The sequence below is a fragment of the Rhamphochromis longiceps genome, linkage group LG6 (genome assembly GCF_057381845.1).
Source record: "Rhamphochromis longiceps isolate RC_006_pf linkage group LG6, R_longiceps_female_GT1.1, whole genome shotgun sequence".
Lineage (NCBI taxonomy): Eukaryota > Metazoa > Chordata > Actinopteri > Cichliformes > Cichlidae > Rhamphochromis > Rhamphochromis longiceps.
The window spans coordinates 45,303,266-45,325,807 of record NC_140562.1 but is presented as its reverse complement, the minus strand read 5'-3'; the positions used below and the strand labels follow the sequence as shown (position 1 = coordinate 45,325,807).

General features: G+C 43.7%; 1 protein-coding gene across 2 annotated transcripts in view; it reads right to left on the bottom strand.

Annotated features, from left to right (window-relative positions):
• Window positions 1-5,012: 5,012 nt before the first annotated feature.
• Window positions 5,013-22,542, bottom strand: part of LOC146668885 (CD48 antigen-like) — a 29,943-nt gene continuing 12,413 nt past the window's right edge. The window contains exons 3-8 of one of the 2 annotated variants that reach the window (XM_085408225.1): window positions 21,858-22,163; window positions 13,428-13,721; window positions 13,229-13,352; window positions 12,046-12,143; window positions 6,259-6,320; window positions 5,013-5,804 (exon numbers count right to left, since the gene is read on the bottom strand). In XM_085408225.1, coding sequence (XP_085264351.1) covers window positions 5,691-5,804; window positions 6,259-6,320; window positions 12,046-12,143; window positions 13,229-13,352; window positions 13,428-13,721; window positions 21,858-22,163 — 998 coding nt within the window. In that variant the 3' untranslated portion in view covers window positions 5,013-5,690. The remainder of the gene's footprint in view (window positions 5,805-6,258; window positions 6,321-12,045; window positions 12,144-13,228; window positions 13,353-13,427; window positions 13,722-21,857; window positions 22,164-22,542) is intronic. The other variant, XM_085408226.1, reaches the window with a different exon arrangement.

Below are 22,542 nucleotides of genomic sequence, written 5' to 3'. Positions count from 1 at the left end.
GTGCAGGAAGAGAGAGCAGGAGCGTTTCAGTAGGCTGGCAGGGCTGAAGACAAAACAGAACATGAGTCAAAGGATGAAGTCACTGAGGACAACAAGACTGGCACAGAGATCTGAGGACGAGTGGGAACCAAAACCAGTGAATAATGGAAGTGTTGACGAGACCAGGTGTGTCGTTGCTAAAGGGCACATGTGGAAGGAACAAAGAGGCTGACAGGAAGGAGGCAGATGGGACATAACAAAGCGCCTCAACCAAGAAAGACCCCACAGACAGTGAGTTATTAACATCTGGCTTCTGTTTTTAATGAACATGCCCACTCGTCTTACTGATGTCAGTCAATGAAGCTCTGTGATGTTTTATTTTTTAAATATTTTTACATTAAATTCACTAAATCATAACAACAGTTTATTATGAAGTAAATGTAAAGAGAGAGCACATCAATGCAATGACCACACAGCACCACCAGGGGGCAGAAGCGTCTCACTGGTGACAAGTTTTACACCAAAACAATGAATAAAAGCAAAGAAAAGACTGTTTAACAGATTTTATGTGAGCACGTTTTAGTAAGAGATGCACAGGAACATGATTCAAAAGGCTGTGGGTTTGAATCCCAGTACAAGAAAACAATGACTAGAATAAAATGTGCTGACGTTTGTTTAGATGGTAGGGTGCAGCTGTAGACCAGAGGAAAGGAAAGAATCTGGGTGTGTGTTTGTGTTTTAGGTTGGTTTAGCTGTTTGCCTGGGTGTGTGTAATTGTGGAGAGAGAGGAATTTATTGTCGGGGGGGGTCTGCCTGTCATAGAAGGAAAGAGGAAGCCACAGCTGGGGGTGGACAGATGTGCACAGAATAGAGTAAAAGTAGATGCAAGTCATGAGGATACAATGTTTCAGTAAGATGTTGGTTACATGAATGTTTTTTTTCATTACTGATCATGTGCCCAGCATCCACACTGCACACACACACACACACACACACACACACACACACACACACACCACTCTGGCCATGAGTTGCTGTTGTTGCCATATAAGGGAACCCCCACGGTTTTATAGCATGTTTTAAAGCTCAGGCGGGCCCTCCCCCGAAGGGTGAGGCTGAATGTGTATCTGTGTAGGACTGAGGGAGGGGCTGCCCCTCAGATCTGCTGGTTACAATTGCAGGATCTCCCTCTGCGCGGAGGTTCGGCTAAATAAAAGCATTACAAGTGTTTGTGAAGTCAGTTTCTTTTCAGCTGCGTGACAAACAGATGTAAATGGCCTGCATTTGTATAGCGCCTTAAGGACCCCAAAGCACTTTACACTACATTCAGTCATTCACACACACACTGGCAATAGCCAGCTACATTGTAGCCACAGGGGCGCACTGACAGAGGCGAGGCTGCCGGACACAGGCGCCACCGGGCCCTCTGACCACCACCAGTAGGCAAACACGGGGTTAGTATCTTGCCCAAGGATATTTGGCATGCAGCCAGGAGGCAGCCTGGGATCGAACCACCGACCTTCTGATTAGTGGCTGACCTGCTCTGCCACCTGAGCTACAGCAACCCCAAATGTGATTCATAACAGTTGGAATGTGAGTGTGCAGGTCTGTGAAGCCCCCTCCACACCATAATGAGGGTCTGTCGGTCTGTGGGTGGGTTGCAGAGGGAATTGTGTATGGTGTGGTACATTCTTGAAAGTTAATAACCCTGCAAGAGACAAAGAAAGAGCCGGGGAGGTGGAGGTCTGGTGCTTATTCTGGCCGCCTCGCTGTGTTTCCATGTTCTCTCTCTATGAAGCTGTCGCACAAAGTGTTTCTCTCCTGTTTCTTATTGAATATTCAAAGGCTGATTATTACTTTGTTTACTGTTTTCTTTCAGTTCTATTATAACTGTTATTTTGGTGGTTACTTGTCTCCATCTTCTCTGATTGCCTTGCTGTATATTTGTAGCGCTGTCACGTGTGCTCCCTGTAAACACACATTTCACAGTGTTTAACCTGCACAAATGTCGCTGCCTCTCATATCTTTGGTTTGTAAACTGTGACATTAATCTGGAGGAAATGTTCTCTGACCTTCATGTTTTCACTCAGACTCAGTTTTACACTTTTTTATACGTGATTCCAAAAACCAAACATACGTCACTGAGACAGATCAGCTATTAGAGTCATAAATAGTAACACATGAACAGTTACAGCCCGACCTTCACATAGTCATTAACTGACTCTCACATCTGAAGCCAGACATCACGTCTGCATGTGTGCTGAAATGGTGAAAAACATTAGAACAAAGAAAATTGTTCAAAACATTCCCCATGAACCGGGAGAGCCTGTGCATCACATCCTGTCCTCGTCGGTGATCATATCCCATCGACTGTGCCTCCTGCCATCAGCTCATGACCTGTAACACTGACGGCGGCTGAGAGGAGTTTGGATTTAATAAAGTAGCTGAAAACAAACTCCACACTTCCTGTTCTCAGTTTTCCAGGTGAAACATGATCTGACAGGACAGGTAAAGTCTGCAGAGCAGCATGTTAGAATATCCAGTAGAAATAAGGACATTTACAGCCTGATATCTGCAGCCTTACAGAATAAACTCGGCCTCTCCCTGTCTGTGCTCAGCTGTTCATAAATAATTCAGAGTTGTTGTTTCTGTGCATTCCTCATTAGTGTGTCACTCGTGATCAGATTACACCCACAGCAACTCACGCTTCACCCAGTGATTCCTCCCCTGGATATCAGCTGTTTGAAGACTTTAAGGGGAAAGTTGCTGTCCCCCCTCCAGCGGGATGTAGAGGGCGACCAGAACCATGTGCACTGCTACCTAACCAGCGTCAAAATCCTCAAACCTAATTTACAAGTCATTTGGTGTCTGGTAAACAAGCTCACTTCCTGTTTTACTGACCTCTGAGGTTAAGAGTCCACCACAAAAATGTTCTTTTAGTTTCCAGCAGCACTCAGTGTCTGTAGCAGCGTTATCAGTAATACCAACTTCACCATAACAGTCTGATAAGTTCAGTCTTTATTGGCATGCAAATATAAATAACTTCATTGTTAAAAATGACAGATTAATGTGCCTTTAGTTACATGTTAATTACACGTTTGCAGAATATCACAGAATATGTGGGCAGAAGAAAAAACATTAGCTGTCACACACTACTAAAGTAACAGTGACATCACACAGGGACGGGTGTGTTATGGATTAGGACTTTATAAACTAATAAATGTTGTTGAACATCAGTGATCACGTTTAGCTCCACAGGACAGAAACCAAAGCTTAAAACGTATAAAACCAGCAAATATTAATTAATTAATAATGATAATAATGATAATGATGCTGAACTGATATTAAGGGGAAGATCTGACCAATAAGAAGTAGATAAATAATAAACAGAACAGACTCCAGGTCAGATCCTTGGGTGTGAGTTCAGAGAATGAACTGGGTGTGGACATTTACCGAGGCTGTTGCTGTGAGGAGGTGGAAACCACATGTTATTGTTCATGAAGGTTATTGGCAGAGAGGTGAGCATGAACATCAGAAGCCACCGTTTCCACCAGGATTTCAAACAAACTGGACGCAGGACAAAAGCTGCTGAATCCCTGGATTGTGCACGAGTGCAGTTACTATAGCTGAGAGACCAACAGATACCAGAGGTGAGGTGTAAGCTTCTTTAACTGAGTCAGCAGAAAAGAGGGTCTGATTGACAGATGGACGGATCTCTGATTAAGATCAGACATTTCAGTGTTCAGCAGTATTACAGTCAGCTGGCGAGGACATATGAGGTGCAGAGAGTTGGCTGTTGAGAAGACGGCTGCAGAGCTGCTTGGACCCGACCTGGTTGGACCCGTTGCTGCTGAGTGTCCTTGTAATGTTGAATATGGTTATTACCAGTGTTGGGAAGTAATGGAGTACATGTACTGCCGTTACATATTTAAAATACAAAATATGAGTAACTGTATTCAGTTACAGTTACCGTTTAAAAAGGTGGTACTTAGAATACAGTAACTTTGTTAAAATAAACGGATTACACGGCGGTATTTTCCTGTTTCATACGTTCGGCTGTCCCCTCTCTATTTTCTGTAAGTCCACGCCGGTGGAAACCCAAACAAAACACGCGAGGCTCTAATGCCGTGTCTGAACGTCACGGCTCATGTCACCTCTACTTGCAGCCGCATAATGACGCGAAGGAATATTTAAAAAAATTATTATTCAAAAAAAGATTTAATATGAAGGCAATAGGCAGAGTGTTACAGGCATCGCATGTATGAAGCATGTAAATATAATAATAACCACTGCAGCCAAACAGAGCCTGACGAGCCCAGCTGTGAGTAAGCTATTAAGACTCGACTGTACGCTGTGTTCATGTTTTCCTCTGAAACAATAAGTTCTGTTGCAGCAGCCTTTCAACGCCTCTCTCTGTCTCTGCTAGCAAAGTGACCCACACAACAAAGTAAAGCTAGTTTTCAGCTACGAGCCGACACGGACCCGACGTATCAGCCAGAGGTCCCTTTACTACAGTTCAGAGCCGCGGACCTGTTTTATATACGCGCCGAATAGTTTTCTACACGAGATCACAGCAAAAAGTGCAGCCTTACCTAATGTCCACCTACTGTTACTCATTTATATTAAGATTTAAACATCTAGCTGGTGTTGGTGTGGAGAGTAACCTTCAGTAATAAATCACATTCATGTAGTTGTAAAAAGGATGATAATATATTAAGTAATCCAAAGTATTCAGAATACGTTACTCTCATTGAGTAATGTAATGGATTACATTACAAAATACATTTTGGGGCATGTAATCTGTAATCTGTAGTGGAATTCATGTTAAAAGTAACCTTCCCAACACTGATCATTACACAAAAAAGTCTTTTTGTAACAGAGGTTCCAGGTGATGTTGGTCCACACTGCTGCTGAGAACCAGAGGACGGCTCTGGACCAATGGGAGCATCCGGGTTAGAGGGAGTATCACCTGACAAGCAACAGGTAACACTAGTCTGCAGGCAGAAGGAAGGACCCACATGCTGAGCAATGGAAAGGTTTGAACAGGTTTATTTACAAAATGAGGTTATGATATTTCCAAGGAAACACACAGACACAGAAAACCAAGAGTGGGAGAACAAGACAGAAAACATGAAGGATGAAATGTTTTTGGAACCAGTCTGAACATAAATCACCAAAAGTATCAGCCAACAGTCCGGGTGAGATGCCACCACCAGCCTGCACAGTCTGGGCTGAACAAGGAAGATCATTTTAACACTGGATGGAGAAAACAAGACTGACTCGCTGCACGTCTTGTGGTACAAAATTGTGTAACTCAAAAGTGGAACTCGGTTGATCTCTTTCACACAAAGCCGATGTTTGGACATCGTGGCTGCTTCGCTGCATTCAGTCGACAGCTTTAACTATGAAACCAGTTCAGCTGTACCTGAGCTGAGTGTGTTAGTCGTTTCTAAATCATTGACTCATTTCCCAAATTCCTTCATGCACAGACTTTTTATTAGCTGCAGGAAGTGAAAACAAGCTTTGCTGTGAATTCAACTGAAATGTGAGACTCAATAACAGAAATCTAACAGGCTGACACAGAGGCACATGCAGTTCATAAAATAAATGAAATAATGTAAATAAAACGAAAGCAACTAATTCAGTCAAAAAAACAATAACCTGAAAATTTTCTTTCTGGAAACTCTCGGTTGGGAATTTCTCGTGTGGTCTCAGGTATTTTCAGCATGGTTGTCCGTGATCATGCGATGGACCTCCAGCTTATCGTATACTGTGGTCAGGCTGGTGTGGCAGATCGTTGTTGAGGACTCTGGTATATTTTCTCCCTGGAGAGGAGAAAGTAGAGGCATCAGATAACAGAGTAAAGTGGAAGAGATGAAATAGATACTGCTGTTCCTGTAACAGCGTCAGGGCGTTCCTGTTATCAGAGTCCATCCTGCTGATGTAAACAGGGCTACTGAGCATGACTCGATAAATGGCAGGAAATGAGCTTCAAGATTATCGTTTTATTTTCCTTGGAAAAAGAAGGATTTCTGCAAAATGTTCATGTCAGGCGAACAACGCAGACGCACACACACACTCAGGGATTGAACCACCAGCCTTCTGATTGGCAGATGACCTGTGCACACCTGAGCCTTTGTGTGCTGCAGGTGCTATTTGCATTCAGTTTCCAGGAACTGGTGAGAACAAACACAGCATGTTTGCTAACAGACACATGATGACGTCTGCCCTGGAGACAGAGCTGCTAATGATAGAGTTTCTCAGTGAAACGTCACCAACCTGTCTGTTGTTGCTTATTTGTATTTCACTATATTGGACCTCTTCCTGTGTGCCTGCGGGGCCTGCAAAACATACAAAGCTGAAGTTAAATTTAAACTGACACACTTTAAAAGCACAAACTGACAAGAAAAAGTGAAACAAAAAAGTGAAAGAACAGAAAATAATCAGGTCATGGACGCATGGAGGCAATAAAATGCTTCTGATGATTTACGATCCAGAGGAGAAAAAAGAGGAAGCAGGAATAAACTGTCAAAAATCGCACGAGAAAACCCCTAAAAAACCGAACCGTAGCAAAGCTGGAAACCAGGGCAGCAAAGATTTGCTGGAAAATGGGGAAAACTGTGGGAAGTCCATCCTGTTACAAAGTAAACCACACCAGACACACCTCTGCTGGGTTTTCTGACCATCAGAGCTCTCTTTACAATCCTGTGGCGTCTTTAGTTTAGAAATCTCTATGAGAAGACAGCTGCTGCTGCCTGGAGCTATAGATTTGAACTGAATGCTAGAAAATGAAAGTACATGGAACCAATAACACACAAAGACTCTGTGAGGTTTGTACCAGTCAGCACAAACTGCTAAAAGTGACTTATGTATGTATGTATGTATATATATGTATATATTGTACTATTCTTAGTTAGCGTATTGTCTGTCTTGTCTTAATGTTGGTTTAAAATGGAGCACTGTAACAAAAAATAATTTCCCCCAGGGATCAATAAAGTATTCTGATTCTGATTCTGCTAAATACAACTTTCTTGATAAAAACTGAAGTTGAACGAGCAGAGAAAGGTGTTCATGTGTATATAAAACGAGTCTCAGTGAAACCAGAATGAATCCACAGAGATTCATGTTCATGGGAAACAAATGTCTCCATAGTAACTGTTTGCATCACATCCTCCGTCACGCTGGTGGTCATAGAAACACTTCAGGTGCTTGGCTGCACAAAGGAAAGATACACAACCCTTACATGACCTTCAGACTCACAAACATACCTGTGCTGTGTGCTCGGCTGACTCTAGATGAGCGTTTGACTCTTGCAAACGCTGAGCGAGCACAGACACGTCGAGGCCTGAAGCAAACTCTAAAACTCCCACAGCCGTCGCAAACACAAAGAACAGGAGTAGTTATGACGTTCATAAAAGAAGAAGTTCTAAGTTCCCCTCTGCTTTTAATTAAAACGAGCTTCCTCTTATAATTACCTATAATACAGCAGCAGCGCTGAACCGATGCTAACACTAATCAACAGCGTGCGTACATTTTAAGCAAAGTGTTAAATTCACGAGTTAAAAAGGTAAAAATAAGTATCTATACTTCTGTACCCAGTGTGCATGTGCAGGCTGTGAGGTTACTGACTCAGCAGCCAGCTGACGCCTGATAACGAGCACAGGGTTAAAATCTCACAGTCTTTCTAACTTCATCTCCAGACTTCCTGTCTGCTATCGAGTGTTACTTCCCCTCCTGCTCCTCTTCTGGGTTTGCTTCACCAGCTCTGTGCAGGCTTCAGGTATGAACTTTGACTCTCGGGCATCAGTGGAGTGTGACCCTGCAGCGCTGCAAACCTTATAGAAGAGAAAGTGTTGAACCTCTGAGGAGCCACAGCTTTGCTCTTTATGTGCCCACCACTGAGTTGAGCTACATCAAAGCTCTCAAAGATTATTTGCAATCTACTCTGATTAATCACACAATCAGATCAAATCACCTGGTGGAGTTAATGTGATACTACTGTCACCAAGGTGCTGCTTAGCAACCACCATTAAATAGCAGGATGGAGGAAGAACTGCAAACCAACATGACAGGGTGAACCTGGTGTTCAGTATTACCGAAGCATCTGAGGTAAATCACCTCAGTAAGAGATGATGAGGTCACTGCCTGATGATCAGTCAGGTCTCCAGAAAACAGAAGAGTCCCTGGAGCTTTGTGTGGACAGTAGGAGGGTCTAAAGTTTCCCACTAGTGTCAAATCTCTGTTTTATTTTCTCCTGAAACAGGATCTTATATCAAACGTTCATGTTTGAGCTCTTTATTTTTATTCTTGACTCGATCATTCTCAGCAACATCATGAATCCATCAGATTCTCCTGTGTTTTCATGATCAAGGCTTCTTTCCTGGTTTCAGATATAAGAAACTTTATAAAAATAATAGTAGAGCCTGAAATATGAGGCTGATATGTTTGCTGGTATTAACGGTTTGCTGATAAAGCTGCAGACAGTATCTGTATCAGCATTATAACAGCAAATGAACTAAAAAGTGAAAAAAATAAAATAAAGAAGAGACGGAGAAACAACCTTTGTCCACCAGATGTTACCAGCTGTGCAAACAGATAATTCATAATTTGTGATATAAAACTTTTCATTTTTAAACTGCATTGTCCTTTTATGTCTGAAGGTTCTCAGTCCTCCAGGTTATCATAGTCTAAGAGCTTGGAAAGAAAATCTTGAAGACGTTGTTGTTGTTGTTGGGTGTATTGGCAATCAATGTCATGTACTGTAAGGGTTTGGGAGTAGTGTATGAAACTCGTGCATGTAGATGTTCATATAGGAATTCCCATTTGTAGTTCTGGTTAGATTCGAAGAACGCTAATGCATCATAATTCATGACTTAGATGTTTATTACATTGAGTATTCTGTATATGTTCTGTTCACAGACCACACACCCACACCCCTCACCACTCTGTAAGCCTGCGGTTGCATTACTGTGTTGCTGTACTGTGCTGTTAAGCTGAGGAATCACAGTAAAGACGGTATAACCTTTATCTGTGCGTCCTGTGTGTTCTGACCGACACCCCAAGGTGAACACCACTGCTATTCAGCCAACGCCTATACAGTCCTGGGTTCAACCCAAATTAACATTGGTCCTTCGAGCCGGAGGGTGCTTTCCTTGGATCCTAAAGATGCAGCCTAGTTTCTTCTCCAGTGAAGATGTCTCAGAATCAATTCGCCCAAGGCGCCAAGTACAACCTCCCCCCTACCTTGCAGACTATGAGGTGAGCTTGGTGGGCCACCAACGAGACATGACATCCTACCGTCACTCGTACACAGCACAGTATGCACCCGGGCTAGAAGAGCGAAAGCAGTATGTGCCATCGGCAGTGTCTGTACAGACCTCCCGCTCGTCTAGCCCAACAAGTCAGCCTGGATGGGAACACACCGTGGATGAATGGACCGCTTCTCCGAATGATCTGCAGGATATGCGGCAGCATGTGTCCAGTAGGGATGGCCTGAACCATCAGCCTCCTTCTCCTTTCCATCGACCATGGGAAATGTCTGCGGTTTCGGGTTCGCAGTATGGTATGAATGGCAGACCTCAGCCTTACGCCCAAACACGTGAACCAGACAGAGGTGGTTACCTGTCAGAGCAACGGGACCAGAGACCACCCCCAACACATGTACCCCCTCTGTCTTCCTCCCAACGTATGCAGCCCATCAGTGTCCCCACGATTAGTTCCCATACACATAGAATAGATGCATGAACGAGTCCATGGCCGCAGCATGACAATAGGCAGGACATCCATGCTCAACAAGAATACCAAAGGCCATACTTTCTCCCACCATCAGCTCAGAGTATTCCACCCAAGGATACTACAATGATTGATACATTGGATAGGATGATGGGTGAACTACAGCTGTTAAAGGAGCAGACACTGACAGCTAGTCGGCCAACCCCGCCATTCCCCAACAGTGCACCTTCCTTTCAGTTTGAACATCCACCTATCATTCAGCAACATTTGAAGTCTCCTTGGCAGGAGCAGTTTTCTGCTAGGGCTTATCCCAGTTTCCAGAGTCAAACCCCCACCAACATCTGGAGCCAGCAGCCCGTCGCCGAGGTACCAAGACCTATCACAACATCATTGCAATATAAACCTCATCCATCCCCAGCCTACCAGCCACCACATGTAATGGCACAAGAGAAAACATAGAGGGGTCCAACTCCAAGTATTCCTGATCTCATTAAGAAGGACCCAAGCGAGTCCTGGGTTCAACCCAAATTAACAACTCCTCTTTCAAACCATCTGTCCTCTCTGTCCAAAATGTGAACATTGGCATCCTCAAAGAGTGACGTTTGACCTTTAGATGCAGATGGACTGCTGAGTCTTGTCCTGTGGAGGTGGCTCTTCTGTGTTGTGCCATGCGCTTGTGAAGTGGCTGTTTGGTCTCTCCAATGTAGAGGTCTGGGCATTCCTCGCTGCACTGTACAGCATACACCACATTGTTAAGTTTGTGTTTTGGCGTTTTGTCTTTGTGATGAACAAGTTTCTGTCTGAGTGTGTTGCTGGGTCTGAAATACACCGGGATGTCATGCTTGGAGAAAACTCTCCTGAGTTTCTCTGATACACCGGCTACATAGGGGATGACAATGTTGTTGCATCTGTCCTTCTTATCCTCCCTCGCTGGTGTCTGGTCTTCTTTTCTGTGCCTCTTTGCTGACTTTAAGAACGCCCATTTAGGATAGCCGCACGTTTTAAGTGCTTCCTTTACATGTGTGTGTTCTTTGTTCCCCTTCATCACATGATAACATCCAGAAGCCTTCAGAGCTCACACACTGCTTCTCATTGAAAACAGTTGGTGGGTGCGGTTAGTTTGCCGCTGCTCTGGCTCCTTGAATGCTCGTGTCCTCTTTCACTTTCCTGCATTAACGTCTGACCTTCCTCCACATTACATCCTGCCTCGCCCTTCCTCTGCTTCCTGGAGTATGAAAGTCCTGCTGTCCACACACAGACGACTGACTGAATGTTCTGTTTGGAAAATGTTCAAACTGCTGCAGATTTCTGAAAACCTTTGAAGTTTTCAGGTAAGAAAATCATATTAAAGAAACTATTGGATTTTTAACAATAGAAACATAATCGCTACATAAAACGATCACTTATTGCTGAAAACAGACGTCCTTGTATTTGAATCAACCCCCACAAATGTAGCATCACTGGGAGGTCCAGGATGTCCTCTTAACAGTACAGTAGGATCAAATTAATCTCTAAAGTTTGCCTGATGTAGATCTCTCAGACCCACGTCTCCCACAGACGGCGAGTATCAATCAAGGTTATTGATTTTTAATCATTGCTGATGTGAGCAGGCAGCACTGAGAGGAAGAAGAGTCACAAGTATCAGAACCAGAAGCACAAAGACAGATTCACTGATGTTATCATCAAAACTATGAAGAAACAGAAGGACTGTTCATGGACACAGGATCAAACAGGAAGTGGACACAGCTGGGGAACGAGACACAGGTCCAGGTAATCAAGACAATGTGTCATGGTCTGGGTCTGATGACCCAGAGCTCATGTATTTCTTGTATATGTTTTTCCGTATGTTATGTTTTGGTGGTTTTCTCTCCCTTTTTTGTCCTTTCTCCCTGTGTGCTCCCGGATGTTTTGGGGTCGCTGAGGGGACTGCGACCCGGAAGTGTTCCCGCACTGGGGACTGCCGCACCTGCCGCCCATTAGCCCTCACCAGCTGCAGCTGATAGCTTCATGAGGGGCGTCTTATTTAAGAAGGTGGCGGAGCCCCAGTCGGCGCGGGATTATACTAAGTCGAACCTGTTAAGTACCGTAGATTAGTGTGTTGAGATCGGCTTCGCTACTAAAGGCTGCCTGCTGAGCTGTGTGTGTGTTTTTGTGGCACCAGGAGTCGGGAGTCAGGAACGTCGTCACGAGGGGAAATCACGGAGTGGAATCGGGTTTTTGGAGTTGTCACCTTTTCACTGCTATGGACACGTGCACTGTGTGGGATTCTTAGAGGAATCGCCACAGGAGTCACAGTGCTTGAATTGTATATAGTTGTCGTTTCTGTCCACTCACCATAAATAAATCCACTGTCCTTCACTAGAGTCTCGCGTTTGGGCCCTACTTTCTCTACAACTCCACGGTCTGCCGTCGCAGCCCGTGACACAATGAGACTGTAGAAAGAAAGAACTACAAAGTAAAACATGGACAAAAACCACTGAAGCAGGAAGACATGAACATAAAAACACTAAACATGAGAAGACTGTGTCAAAAAGGAAAACAGGAATAATGTTTGAAAACTCTGCAGGGAAGGAAACGGGAAAGAAACAAAGAAGGAAACCAGAATATCATCACACTTAACTGACACTGAAAGTGACCCAATAATCTCACAAGACATGAAAGTCACAGTTAGAACAAGTCACGCAGACAGGAAGAGGATTAGTTCTCAGTATTAATAGATACAGGAAACCAAACGTTAGCTTAACAATGAAACTCCCGGAGCTTCTGGAACAAAACCACACGACCACGACACACAACCACACAGAGTCCCACATCCTGCTTTTAGTACTTGAGTCCAGAGCGGGCCGTGTCCTCCTGAGACCAGCCTGCTCATTACGTCCTCTGTAGTGGATTCAATACTTTTGTTCTCAGGAGGACAAACGACGACAGACCCAAAGGAGTTAATGAGCAGAGACATTTGCAGTTATGAAGTGAACAGAGGTCTACCTTCAGTACGTGTTTGCTTTCTTTTCAGTCAGTTCCTGTTGTCATATATAACACGCACAGTTTACATGGGAATGGAGATTTAAACGACTTCATTATTTTGCATAAAAACCTCCCACAGAGTAAATGCACTTTAACTTTTGCTCCAAGCTTGGCTCGTCAGGTTTAGTCAGATGTGATCAAACACAGAGCTCACAGTGACGGCTGCATGTTTCTACTGAAGCAGCTCAACCACAACACGTGACACAACACGGCAGCATCGAGCCGGCAGCATCGAGCCGGCAGCATCGAGCCGGCAGCCTCGGCGGCATCTTAGTGCTGATCGTGATGCACTGGAAGCAGCTCATAGTTCCACTAACAGGACAAAGACTCTACTGAAGTCAGTCACACTACAGTTAAACACAGACGTGTTACAGCTGAGTGGACTCAAATGTGTTTTTGTCTAATATCATCTGGATCTGAAGGTTTAGACCTACAAGCTCCAAAGAGGTTAGAAGTAAATACAATAAATAAAATAAAAAGAGAAAATAAATACCTGCCTTGTGCCTGTCCGTTTGTCTTCGTTTTGTTTCGGGAAAGATACTTTGACTTGATGATGAAAGTAGCAAGTATGATCATCACAACCAACAGGACACAGAAGATTATAATGATGATGTTATCTGTCAAACAGGAAATCAGACGTCAGCAAACACAGTGAACAACATGTTTAAAATCACAGTTGGAAATAATCTCACAGGTTCTTGGTTTATTCGAGCTGTTGGTGTCGTTGTCGTCTGTGTCTCCACAGGTGGTTCTCACACGGACAGGAAGAGTTTTCTCCTCTGCAGGGTTTGCAGCCACACATCTGTAAGAGGAGTTGAAGTCCTGTTTGTGCACAGTGAGAGGCAGAGAGAGCGCAGAGCTGCTCTGGTTCAGCATCTGCTCGTCTTTGAACCACAGCAGTGTGGTCTCTCTGTCCACCCGACACAGTAAGGAGCAGCTCTCAGAGCTCACACTCACTTTCTTCACTGCAGGAGTCGGTACAGAGTCTGGAGGAGAAAAGTGATGGAGAATAAAAATTAACATCAGAAAAATGTTTTTAACTTTCTGCTTTTTGTTAGTGAACATCATCAGGACAGCAGAGCTCTGGTTATTGCTGCTTTAATGCAGTCAGTGAACATTAATATGAAACTGCTCATCTCAAATTTTACTTTTTTACCGAAGCAGCTTTGCCTGATTTTTAGCCCCGCCCCATACCAGCCTCCTTCTGATTGGCCGTCTCTCACAAAAACCTGTTTTGAATGACGTTGGCTTCTCTGATTCGATCGTGTTTTTATCACAGGAGAAATATTGCCAAGTGAAGTACTGCTTTCATCATGTTTGGATTACAGTAGTTCCTTGTTCACATTTGTAAGCAGAAACTCGCTGGAACATCTACAGCTCTCTCCCTCTGAGTTTGAGCTCCGTGGACTCCGTGGTCTAAGAAACAAATAAAAACTCATCTTTTTAAACCTGCCTTTAGTTCTTTTTTTAGTTCTTTGTGATGGCTGTTCTGAAAGGTGCCATATGAACACAATTTTATTTACTTACTGGGGCTTCTCTGGTCAAATCCATTGAACGACTGTATTAAGGAGATCTTTATCTGTTATGTCTTACAGACTCAAACACAGAACAGTCTAAGCTCTTCTGTTTGATTAGACAAAATCAGCAGGGAGGTAAATTCAGCTGTGGGCTGAGGTCAGGCTCTGGTACAAAGATGCTGCTGAGACGCAAAAGAGAGAAAAGTGCTGATATGGAGGCCTTTAGAGAATGAGCAGCAGGAGGAAGACTGTGGTGGAAACACTGAGCTAACAGCAGGGAAATGTGAGGTCCGCCACAGCAGTGGGCACTGAGAGGAAAAACAGGAAGCAGAAAAGGAAACGTGGCAGTTTAACCCTTTAAGACCTACCATAGAACCAAGTCCGCCAGAGCTTATATTATATTTTTACATGCTGTGGAGCCATTTTTGGGAGCATTTCAAGTTGCTATACATCAATACAACCATTATAGCCCAGATTTTAATAATATGTATTCATTAAGTGCATAGTAATTACATAAATTGCAAAAAAGTGCAATAAACTACAAAAAAAATTGAAAATCGTTTTTGATTTTTTAACATATATTTGTAGTTAGAGAAATTTAAGAGACTTATCCCTCAAAACTGTAAATACAAAAAAGTTGCACAAAATAGTTTCCCACCACAGGAAATTTATTTTGAGTGTCTTCATAGTTTTATTTTTGAAATACACCAATTTTTATACACTGCAGGAAAAACGAAAATAAATATTATACTGCAAATTTGCAAAAAAGCAGCATATGCATCAAAATAAACTATTTCCAGCAGTGCAATATGAGTCCTAAGCATCCCAGAAACGACACAGAAAGTCATAAAGTCAAAGATAACTTTTAAAAAGACGAGTATAGGCCCTGAGGCCCTGATCGCAAAAAAGACTACATTTCCGCTGGACGTCACTTCCGGTTTCGGGCAGGTAATGGCGGAAATGCAAAAGTTCGCGCTGACGTCTATTCCAACGTAGGAAGTGTTATGGACAGCTGATCGGATCGGTAAAGTGTGTTTCTGGAATATTATGTTTTTGTTCCTGCAAGCGCTTTTTATGCAGTTTTTGCAAAGCTTTATGTGGAAGGAAACCGTGACCGAGGACAAGCTGATGGCATAAGATGTAAGTACAACTCCTCCGGTTTCATATGCAAAAAAAATTTTTGCGCTAGCTTACGTGGTTGCAGAGCTACCGGGATTTAAAAATAGTTACGCAAAACAGAGCGTGCCCGCTCCGACCGGTTTTAAAGGGTTAAGCTAGAACATAACACAGAATAGAAACACGCAGTAAAGAGACGCTGTCAGAGTGAAGACGTGATCATCTACAAAGGAAGTCAACACGTTTCCAGACAGTCAGTCCTGGAAAGCCTCACAGAGCTGCATATGTTCACATCACTGACAGACTGCTGGGTTCTTTGCATTCAAACTTTATAAAAGCAGCACTTTGGTCAACATTTCTGAGATGAAGGAAATAAGACTGGAGGAGCTTTGACATTTGTGGCAACGTCAGATAAGGATTCCCTGAGGCAGGAGAGGCTGTCGGTGTTGAGGCTGACAGAAAAGTATAACTGGGTGTCATCTGCATAGCAACAGAGAATTCACTGATACCATTAACTGGTCCAAGGATTGATCCCTGCGGGACTCCACACAGCAGCGGTGCAGACGAGGACTCACACTGATTAATATGAATTCTGAAGTATCGCTTTGATAAAGTGAAGAAAAGCATTTGAGAGCAGCAGCGACGAGCAGCCTGATCAACAAGGCTGCAGACACGTCGAGCAGGAAACAAATGTCTTCACCTCTGAGTGCAGAAGTATCATTAGTAACTTTAATAACGCCGTGTTTCTGCCTGTAACTGGAATTTACTGAAGATGTTTCCTCCAACAATCTGAAGAAGCTGATGAATAACAGCTTTTAAAGGATTTTGGAAATAAACAAGTTTGGAAATCGACCATCAAACATCTGAAACAGTGAGATTGTTTTTTCCAGCAAAGACAGCGGCTGCTTTAATAATCTGGAATGCAGTCAGATGATGATTTATCAGCCAGATGATGTCATGACAGGATGAGGTGAGCATGACGAGCTCTGCAACGTTTCACAGCGTCTGAAGATGTGGGAGTGAAAGCAGAATGAGGAGGATGAAGGAATCTGCTGATGGCGTCAAACACAAACCCCGAGCTTGTTTTCTTTAATCAAACATGAGATGTTTTCACGTCTTTGATGAGCTGGTTAGATGTGATCAATAACTCCTTTATATGGAGAATGAACACGGAGATCAGGCTTCTTCCATCTACATTCAGCTTTTCTGCACTTTGATGTGATCACTGATCCAGGGGGAAGGATTGATGATTGGGACTAATCTGACTTTGCAGTAAGGAAAGAAAAGAGCAGAAAACCCGAGTGCTCATTAAAGATGTGAGATTTAGACAACAGTGGATCCAGAACTGTGTCAAAGAGCATGAATGTGTGATCGCAGGTCAGACGTGTGGAGGGAATTTAGAGATAAACCGAGAGTAAAATCCAGATCTGGTGTTTGGGGCCGGTAACATGTTGCATAAAATAAAATGATTTCTCTAATGTTAATAAATTCTGTATCAGGGCAGTTAGAGAAATCATCCATATGTAGATTAAATGATTTGATCAAAATAAATATTTACAGGTCAGAGGAGATAAAAGGAGATAGAAGGAGTTAAAAGAACCAGGATTAAATGGGACACAGTTTAGTTCAGCGGTCCCCAACCCCCGGGCCTCGTACCGGTCCGTAAGTCGTTTGGTACCGGGCCGCGAGAGTTGAGGCTCAGATGTGAAATGTATGGTTTTCAGGGTTTTTATCGGTTTTCAGCGTTATTTTGTTATCGTTTACTCGGTTTTCCTGGGTCTTTTCACGTGTGTTATGAATAAATCTTCTTTTTTTCGGTACCGGTACTGGTTTTATTTGTTGTATTTATCTGCGACAGCTCAAAGGCCGGTCCGTGAAAATATTGTCGGGTATAAACCGGTCCGTGGTGCAAAAAAGGTTGGGGACCGCTGGTTTAGACCACTGGTGCTCCTCCACCATAAAGACTCCATCACAGTGCAGGTTAGTACTGAGTCTGGGTGCACAACTATGGAAAACACTGGAGTTTTTCTCTCTGTTCCTTATAATCGCAGGAACTGATAAAGAGGTGGCTGACTGAGAAAACAGGTGAAGTCTTGGTATCAGTGGTTATGCAGGTTAGCAGGCGTGACACGGTTTAGTAGTGATGGTGACAAAATATCAGTAATAACATGATTTTAGGCGACACGCTGATCTGGGCTCAGTCCTACACGAGTGAAAGGTTAGTTCAATGATTGTGGGCAGATTGAACCCCAGAGGTTTGGGTGAAGGGGATCTTGTTTCAAAGTTCAGGGCGCTGGAGGACTGTCTTTATTCCTGCAGCAGCCCTTCAGCCAAATGTGCAGCTGATGCAGCTGGCTGAAAAAAACCAAACAGGCAGAGGACCAGCAGACTCCTCACAAGGTGCACAGAACCTTGTTCGAGGGTCTCCAACTGACTGTTTTTAAGTCATTAGAGCCAACTAGTGCTGAGGCTTTGTGGTGAATTTTCAACAGCTGCAGATCGGTCGGAGTAATATCCTCCACACAGGCGCCATAATAGCAAAAGGCACGGCCACCATGTTGGACCGTAGAGGTGCCCACAACCACACTGTGGACAGGCATGGCTTTGAGGAGATGGCAGATGATGTGGACCTCAGGGGCAGTACAGCATTTGAGGTTGGAGATGCAGCCGTCGAGGCAACAGGAGGAGCTGCAGCAGTGCTCGAGACAGAAAAGCCTGGATGCTCAGCTTGGTGTCATGCAGGTGTTTGCACTATAGCCAGATAACTGGGAAGAGAAATGGCAAGGGAGCCCAGGAGAGGACACAGCTGACGAGTGAGGTTAGTGAGGCATCCCTGTCAGCCATTCCCCTCCTCAGTGCTGAGTGGCGCCTGGTTTAGTGAGGCTGTAGATGGAGCACCACCCTTATTGTCCTTTACCACCACCCACACATCTGGGTTGCAGGTTGCAGACTCTGGACTTTGACCTCGCCTATGAAGGGCGATCACATCTCATCAGACATAGATAGATCGACTGAGACGACAGGCCCTCCTGTAGATGTGGCTGAACTGGTTCCAGTGGAAAGTGGTTTGTGAGCAGCTGGGGCTGAGCACAGAGTGAACGGGGAGCAGGTTTCTCTACTGAGACGCGTAGAGAAGCCAGGTGGTTAGCTTGTGTGGTGGCCATAGATGAAAACTCCAGGATAAGCTCGTCCTTCATCCTAAGGTCCTGCTTCAGTTGTCGGGTATCATCTTGTAAAAGTACGTCAGTAGGTAAAGCCCAGAGACAGCTGTAGCTTCAGGGCAGCAGACAGTTAGCAGACAGGCTACAAACAAGGCTAGCTAACAAAGCCCTGGTAACAGACTAACAAAGTTTGGAGGTTCGGCAAGAAGACGTCACAGTCTCAACACCACCCAAGAAATAGTAAAGCCTTAGAAAACACATGTGGTTTGTCCTGTTCACACACCTGCCCACTGTGGGCGTTCACAGGGATGTTTGCTGGCAAACTCTTTATAATAAAGGGAACCCGATAAAGAGAAATGTGAATATTGTGGGGAAGATGAAATAAGAGAACATTTTTTAATGTCACTGTCATAAAAATGCAGATTAGAGACAGCAACTTATTCCAATCTTAAACTGTATATGACTGATATACTGAACAGTGAAAGATGTCAGGACATCTACTAACACACACTGCTTGTTCTATAGCATTTTATGTGATGTCTTTGAGGGCAGGGGCATAGTGCGATAACGTGTTTGTGCAACAACCACAAGAGTGTGGGAGGAGACAGCGGTGAGAGCTGTGCAGCAAACAGCACAAACAGTGAACAAAGCAACAGTGTGTGCATGTTTGAGGGTTCCTGCAGTGGGAGACGTGATAAAAACTCAGACGCTTTGGTGTTTGGAGTAAAAATCTGCCAAAATCAGCTCTGTGATGACCTCCTGCAAAAAAGGGAGGAGCTAAAACGGCCTCTCTTGAGGATTATTCTGGTGCGTGCTACATACCAGCTGTTGGCAGTAAAGTCCAACACTGTCTGTTGTAGACCATGTGGGTCTGCCCACACCTCCCCATATGAACTCTAAGGGTCTGTTTGTTGGGTAAGCAGCGATCCTGGAGCAGGGCTTTGAATTTCAGGTGAGCTGCTCTGATGTCACAAACAACACAAACTCTTTTTGTGCTCGTTTCCCTTCAACCAGCAGCTTCTGACTGTTCTGTTCAATCGTTTGTCTAAACGTCTCGGTCACATCTTTGCTGTGAAGCTCTGTGGACTCAAAACCTCAACTTCTGTGGAAGCCTTTCTTCTTCCTCTACAAGGAACCAGATTTTCTTCCTGTCAAAGGTTATTGGTGTTACTGGTTAAATCAACCACAGGTAGCGTGATGATGATGAGAGGAGATTTACTGCAGAACTGTCTGAAAACAAACCACACGAGTAGGGATGGGTACCAGTATCTGTATCATTGCACTGGTTCTGACATAAACAGTAGTAACCAGACCGAAAACCAGCACACATTTCGGTGCTTTATTTTCCTGAGATGTCACACACTTTGGATTCTACCCAACCATTTTACCTTTACAAGGATAGTAGGCGGGGCCAGGTACGTAAGTTCTGTTAGAGCAGAGCTACAGATTGAAAATGCCCAAGGCGAAGTGGTCAAAAGTCTGGCTGTACTTCACAGCAAAAGATGCAAACTCAGCAGCAACAAGTGCTTTAAGCTGATACTGTGATACTGTCAAAGGAGGTAACACCTCGAATCTGATGAAACACCTGGCGACGCATAGCGTTTTTTTAAAAGCCAAGAAATGCGCCGTATTTGATAGCTTGCTGCGAGACCTCACACCGAGCACATCTACTGCGGGTGTGGTGCCTGTTATCGGACCCAGAGTTAGCAACATCCCCCAAAAACCCGAAGAGGAGAGTCCTGGCCCCTAGCCCTGCCAGTGTAGCAGAAATGATGAGGATGATGATGCAGCAGCAGCCGTTCTTCTCTGCGTGAGTAGCTTAATGTTGTTCGTGTGTAATTTACGTTGAGTAGGCTAACCACGTTATTACATTAATGCATGTAAGGTGAACTAGCAAACATCATCATAGCTACATGCGGCTGTCTTCTTGTTTGATGGCAGATACTCCCTTCACCCTGGCCAAAAAGGCTAAAATGACCAAAGAAAAAGTGGAAAACAGCTAAACATGAGAGGTTTTTGGACAAAGTTTGTGTTTTTTCCATTGTTTAAGCACTGCTTCCAGCCAAGAGTGATACCATATATGCCCCATAGCTGCAGAAAAGGCTAACATTGTTATCTTTTTACAAAAAACAGTTAAACATGAGAGGTTTTTGGACAAAGTTTGTGTTTTTTCCATTGTTTAAGCACTGCTTCCAGCCAAGAGTGATGCCATATATGCCCCATAGCTGCAGAAAAGGCTAACATTGTTATATTTTTACAAAAAACAGCTGAACATGAGAGGTTTTTGGACCAATTTTGTGTTCTCCATTCTTTAAGCACCGGCACCGTTTCAAAAGTACCGGTTTAGCACCGGTATCGGATAAAACCTAAACGATACCCATCCCTACACACGAGAGACAGCAGACTGCCAAACCACCGTTTCCTGTCAAACTAGCATCACTATCAGCAGAAGGTGCTGAAGAGGACACAGAAGAAACAAACGCTCTGATTCAAATCCTCATGAAAGGAAGAAAACAACACAAAGACATGATTCTGTGTGTGGGTTCCCGTAACTACATGACTGTCGTTGGTTTTCTACGACACAGACAGCAGCTTTGTAGTCAGACACAAACATTACAGCACAATGTGTTGCTTCATGAGTGGAAACCACAGCTTGTGTTTTGTAATGTGTTCCTCTCACAGCAGCAGCCACAGGAAGTCGCCATCAATAACAAACCCGTCAAAATAAAAGTGTCTGTTCTGCTTTTTAGGCAGTGTAATACTGTAGGCCACACAAGACTGACAGGTGGCAGCTGGGCTGTTCACATATACATGTTTCACAGTAAGAAGTAACTGTTAATGCTTCATAAAGAAGTTCAATACCTTAGAAACTCACAGGGTGCTGTGCTGAGCTGTGATTGGGCGATAGTTAGGCACTAGTGGGAACATGGCCAATGAGGCTTTGTGTTACTTCTCTGTGGATTCACGTGACCATGAAATGGGAAACATGTTCAAGTAAACAGGAAGTTTTGTGTTTTGGTTTAAAAAAGCTGTTAAATAAAAACGTTAATTTCAGTTGTTCTGCAGGATTTTCTAAGAACAGTGTTTAAAGTTTCTGCTTTGTCCTGTTCTTTCATTCACTTTGTACACATCAGTAATGTTGGTGAAAACACTGAAGTCAAAGCTGATTATTCCTTTCACACCAGACATTTGTGGGATTATAAGAACAAAAAGCTGTTTTTATTCTGAAGTGATGATATGACCAAACTAATGAGGAACATACAGACTGAGGTCACATATGGAGCTGGGATGTTGCACAAAAACATACCAGAGTAAATGTGAGACTTACCGTACACTGTGAGCTCATATGATGATTTCCTGTTTCCTTTTCCTGTTTTAGAGTCAATGACATAACTCCCTGAGTCGTCCCTCTGCAGCTCTGTGAGTGTAAAGAGTCCAGAGTTTCTGTCCCACTGAAGTCTGTTCATGTAAATGTCCTCTAATATTTCAAATCCATCCTTATTCACTTGAGCAATATTCGTTCCTCGATATAACAGAAATCCTCTCTCCAGCACAGAGTCAGGTAGAGTGATGTTTCCTCCCACAGTGCCCGTCAGGTTCTTCTTCACTTCCTCAGAAGCAGAAAATCTCATCACTGTAAAATATGAAGAGATCCAACAGTCAGTGAGAACTTTAATGAAAGTGATCAGAGATCTTACAAAGAGCCACAGAAAGTAAGTGGGGATTAACTCCAGGCAACATGAAGCACGAGGAGGGTGAAGCTGATACATGTGAGCTGCATCAGTGACAGGAGGAACTCAGCCTCACACATTTTACACCAATCACAACAAGTTCTTACTTTTTGATCTGGTTGTGACAAACTAAACATTTACAGCTGCAAAAAGGTCGTTGGTGTCGAATAATGTTCAAATGTCATGAAGCCATATTTTATTCACAATAGAAGATAGAAAACATTTCACATGTTTAAACTGAGAGAGCTCATTTTTAATCTGATGGCAGCAACACGTCTGTAA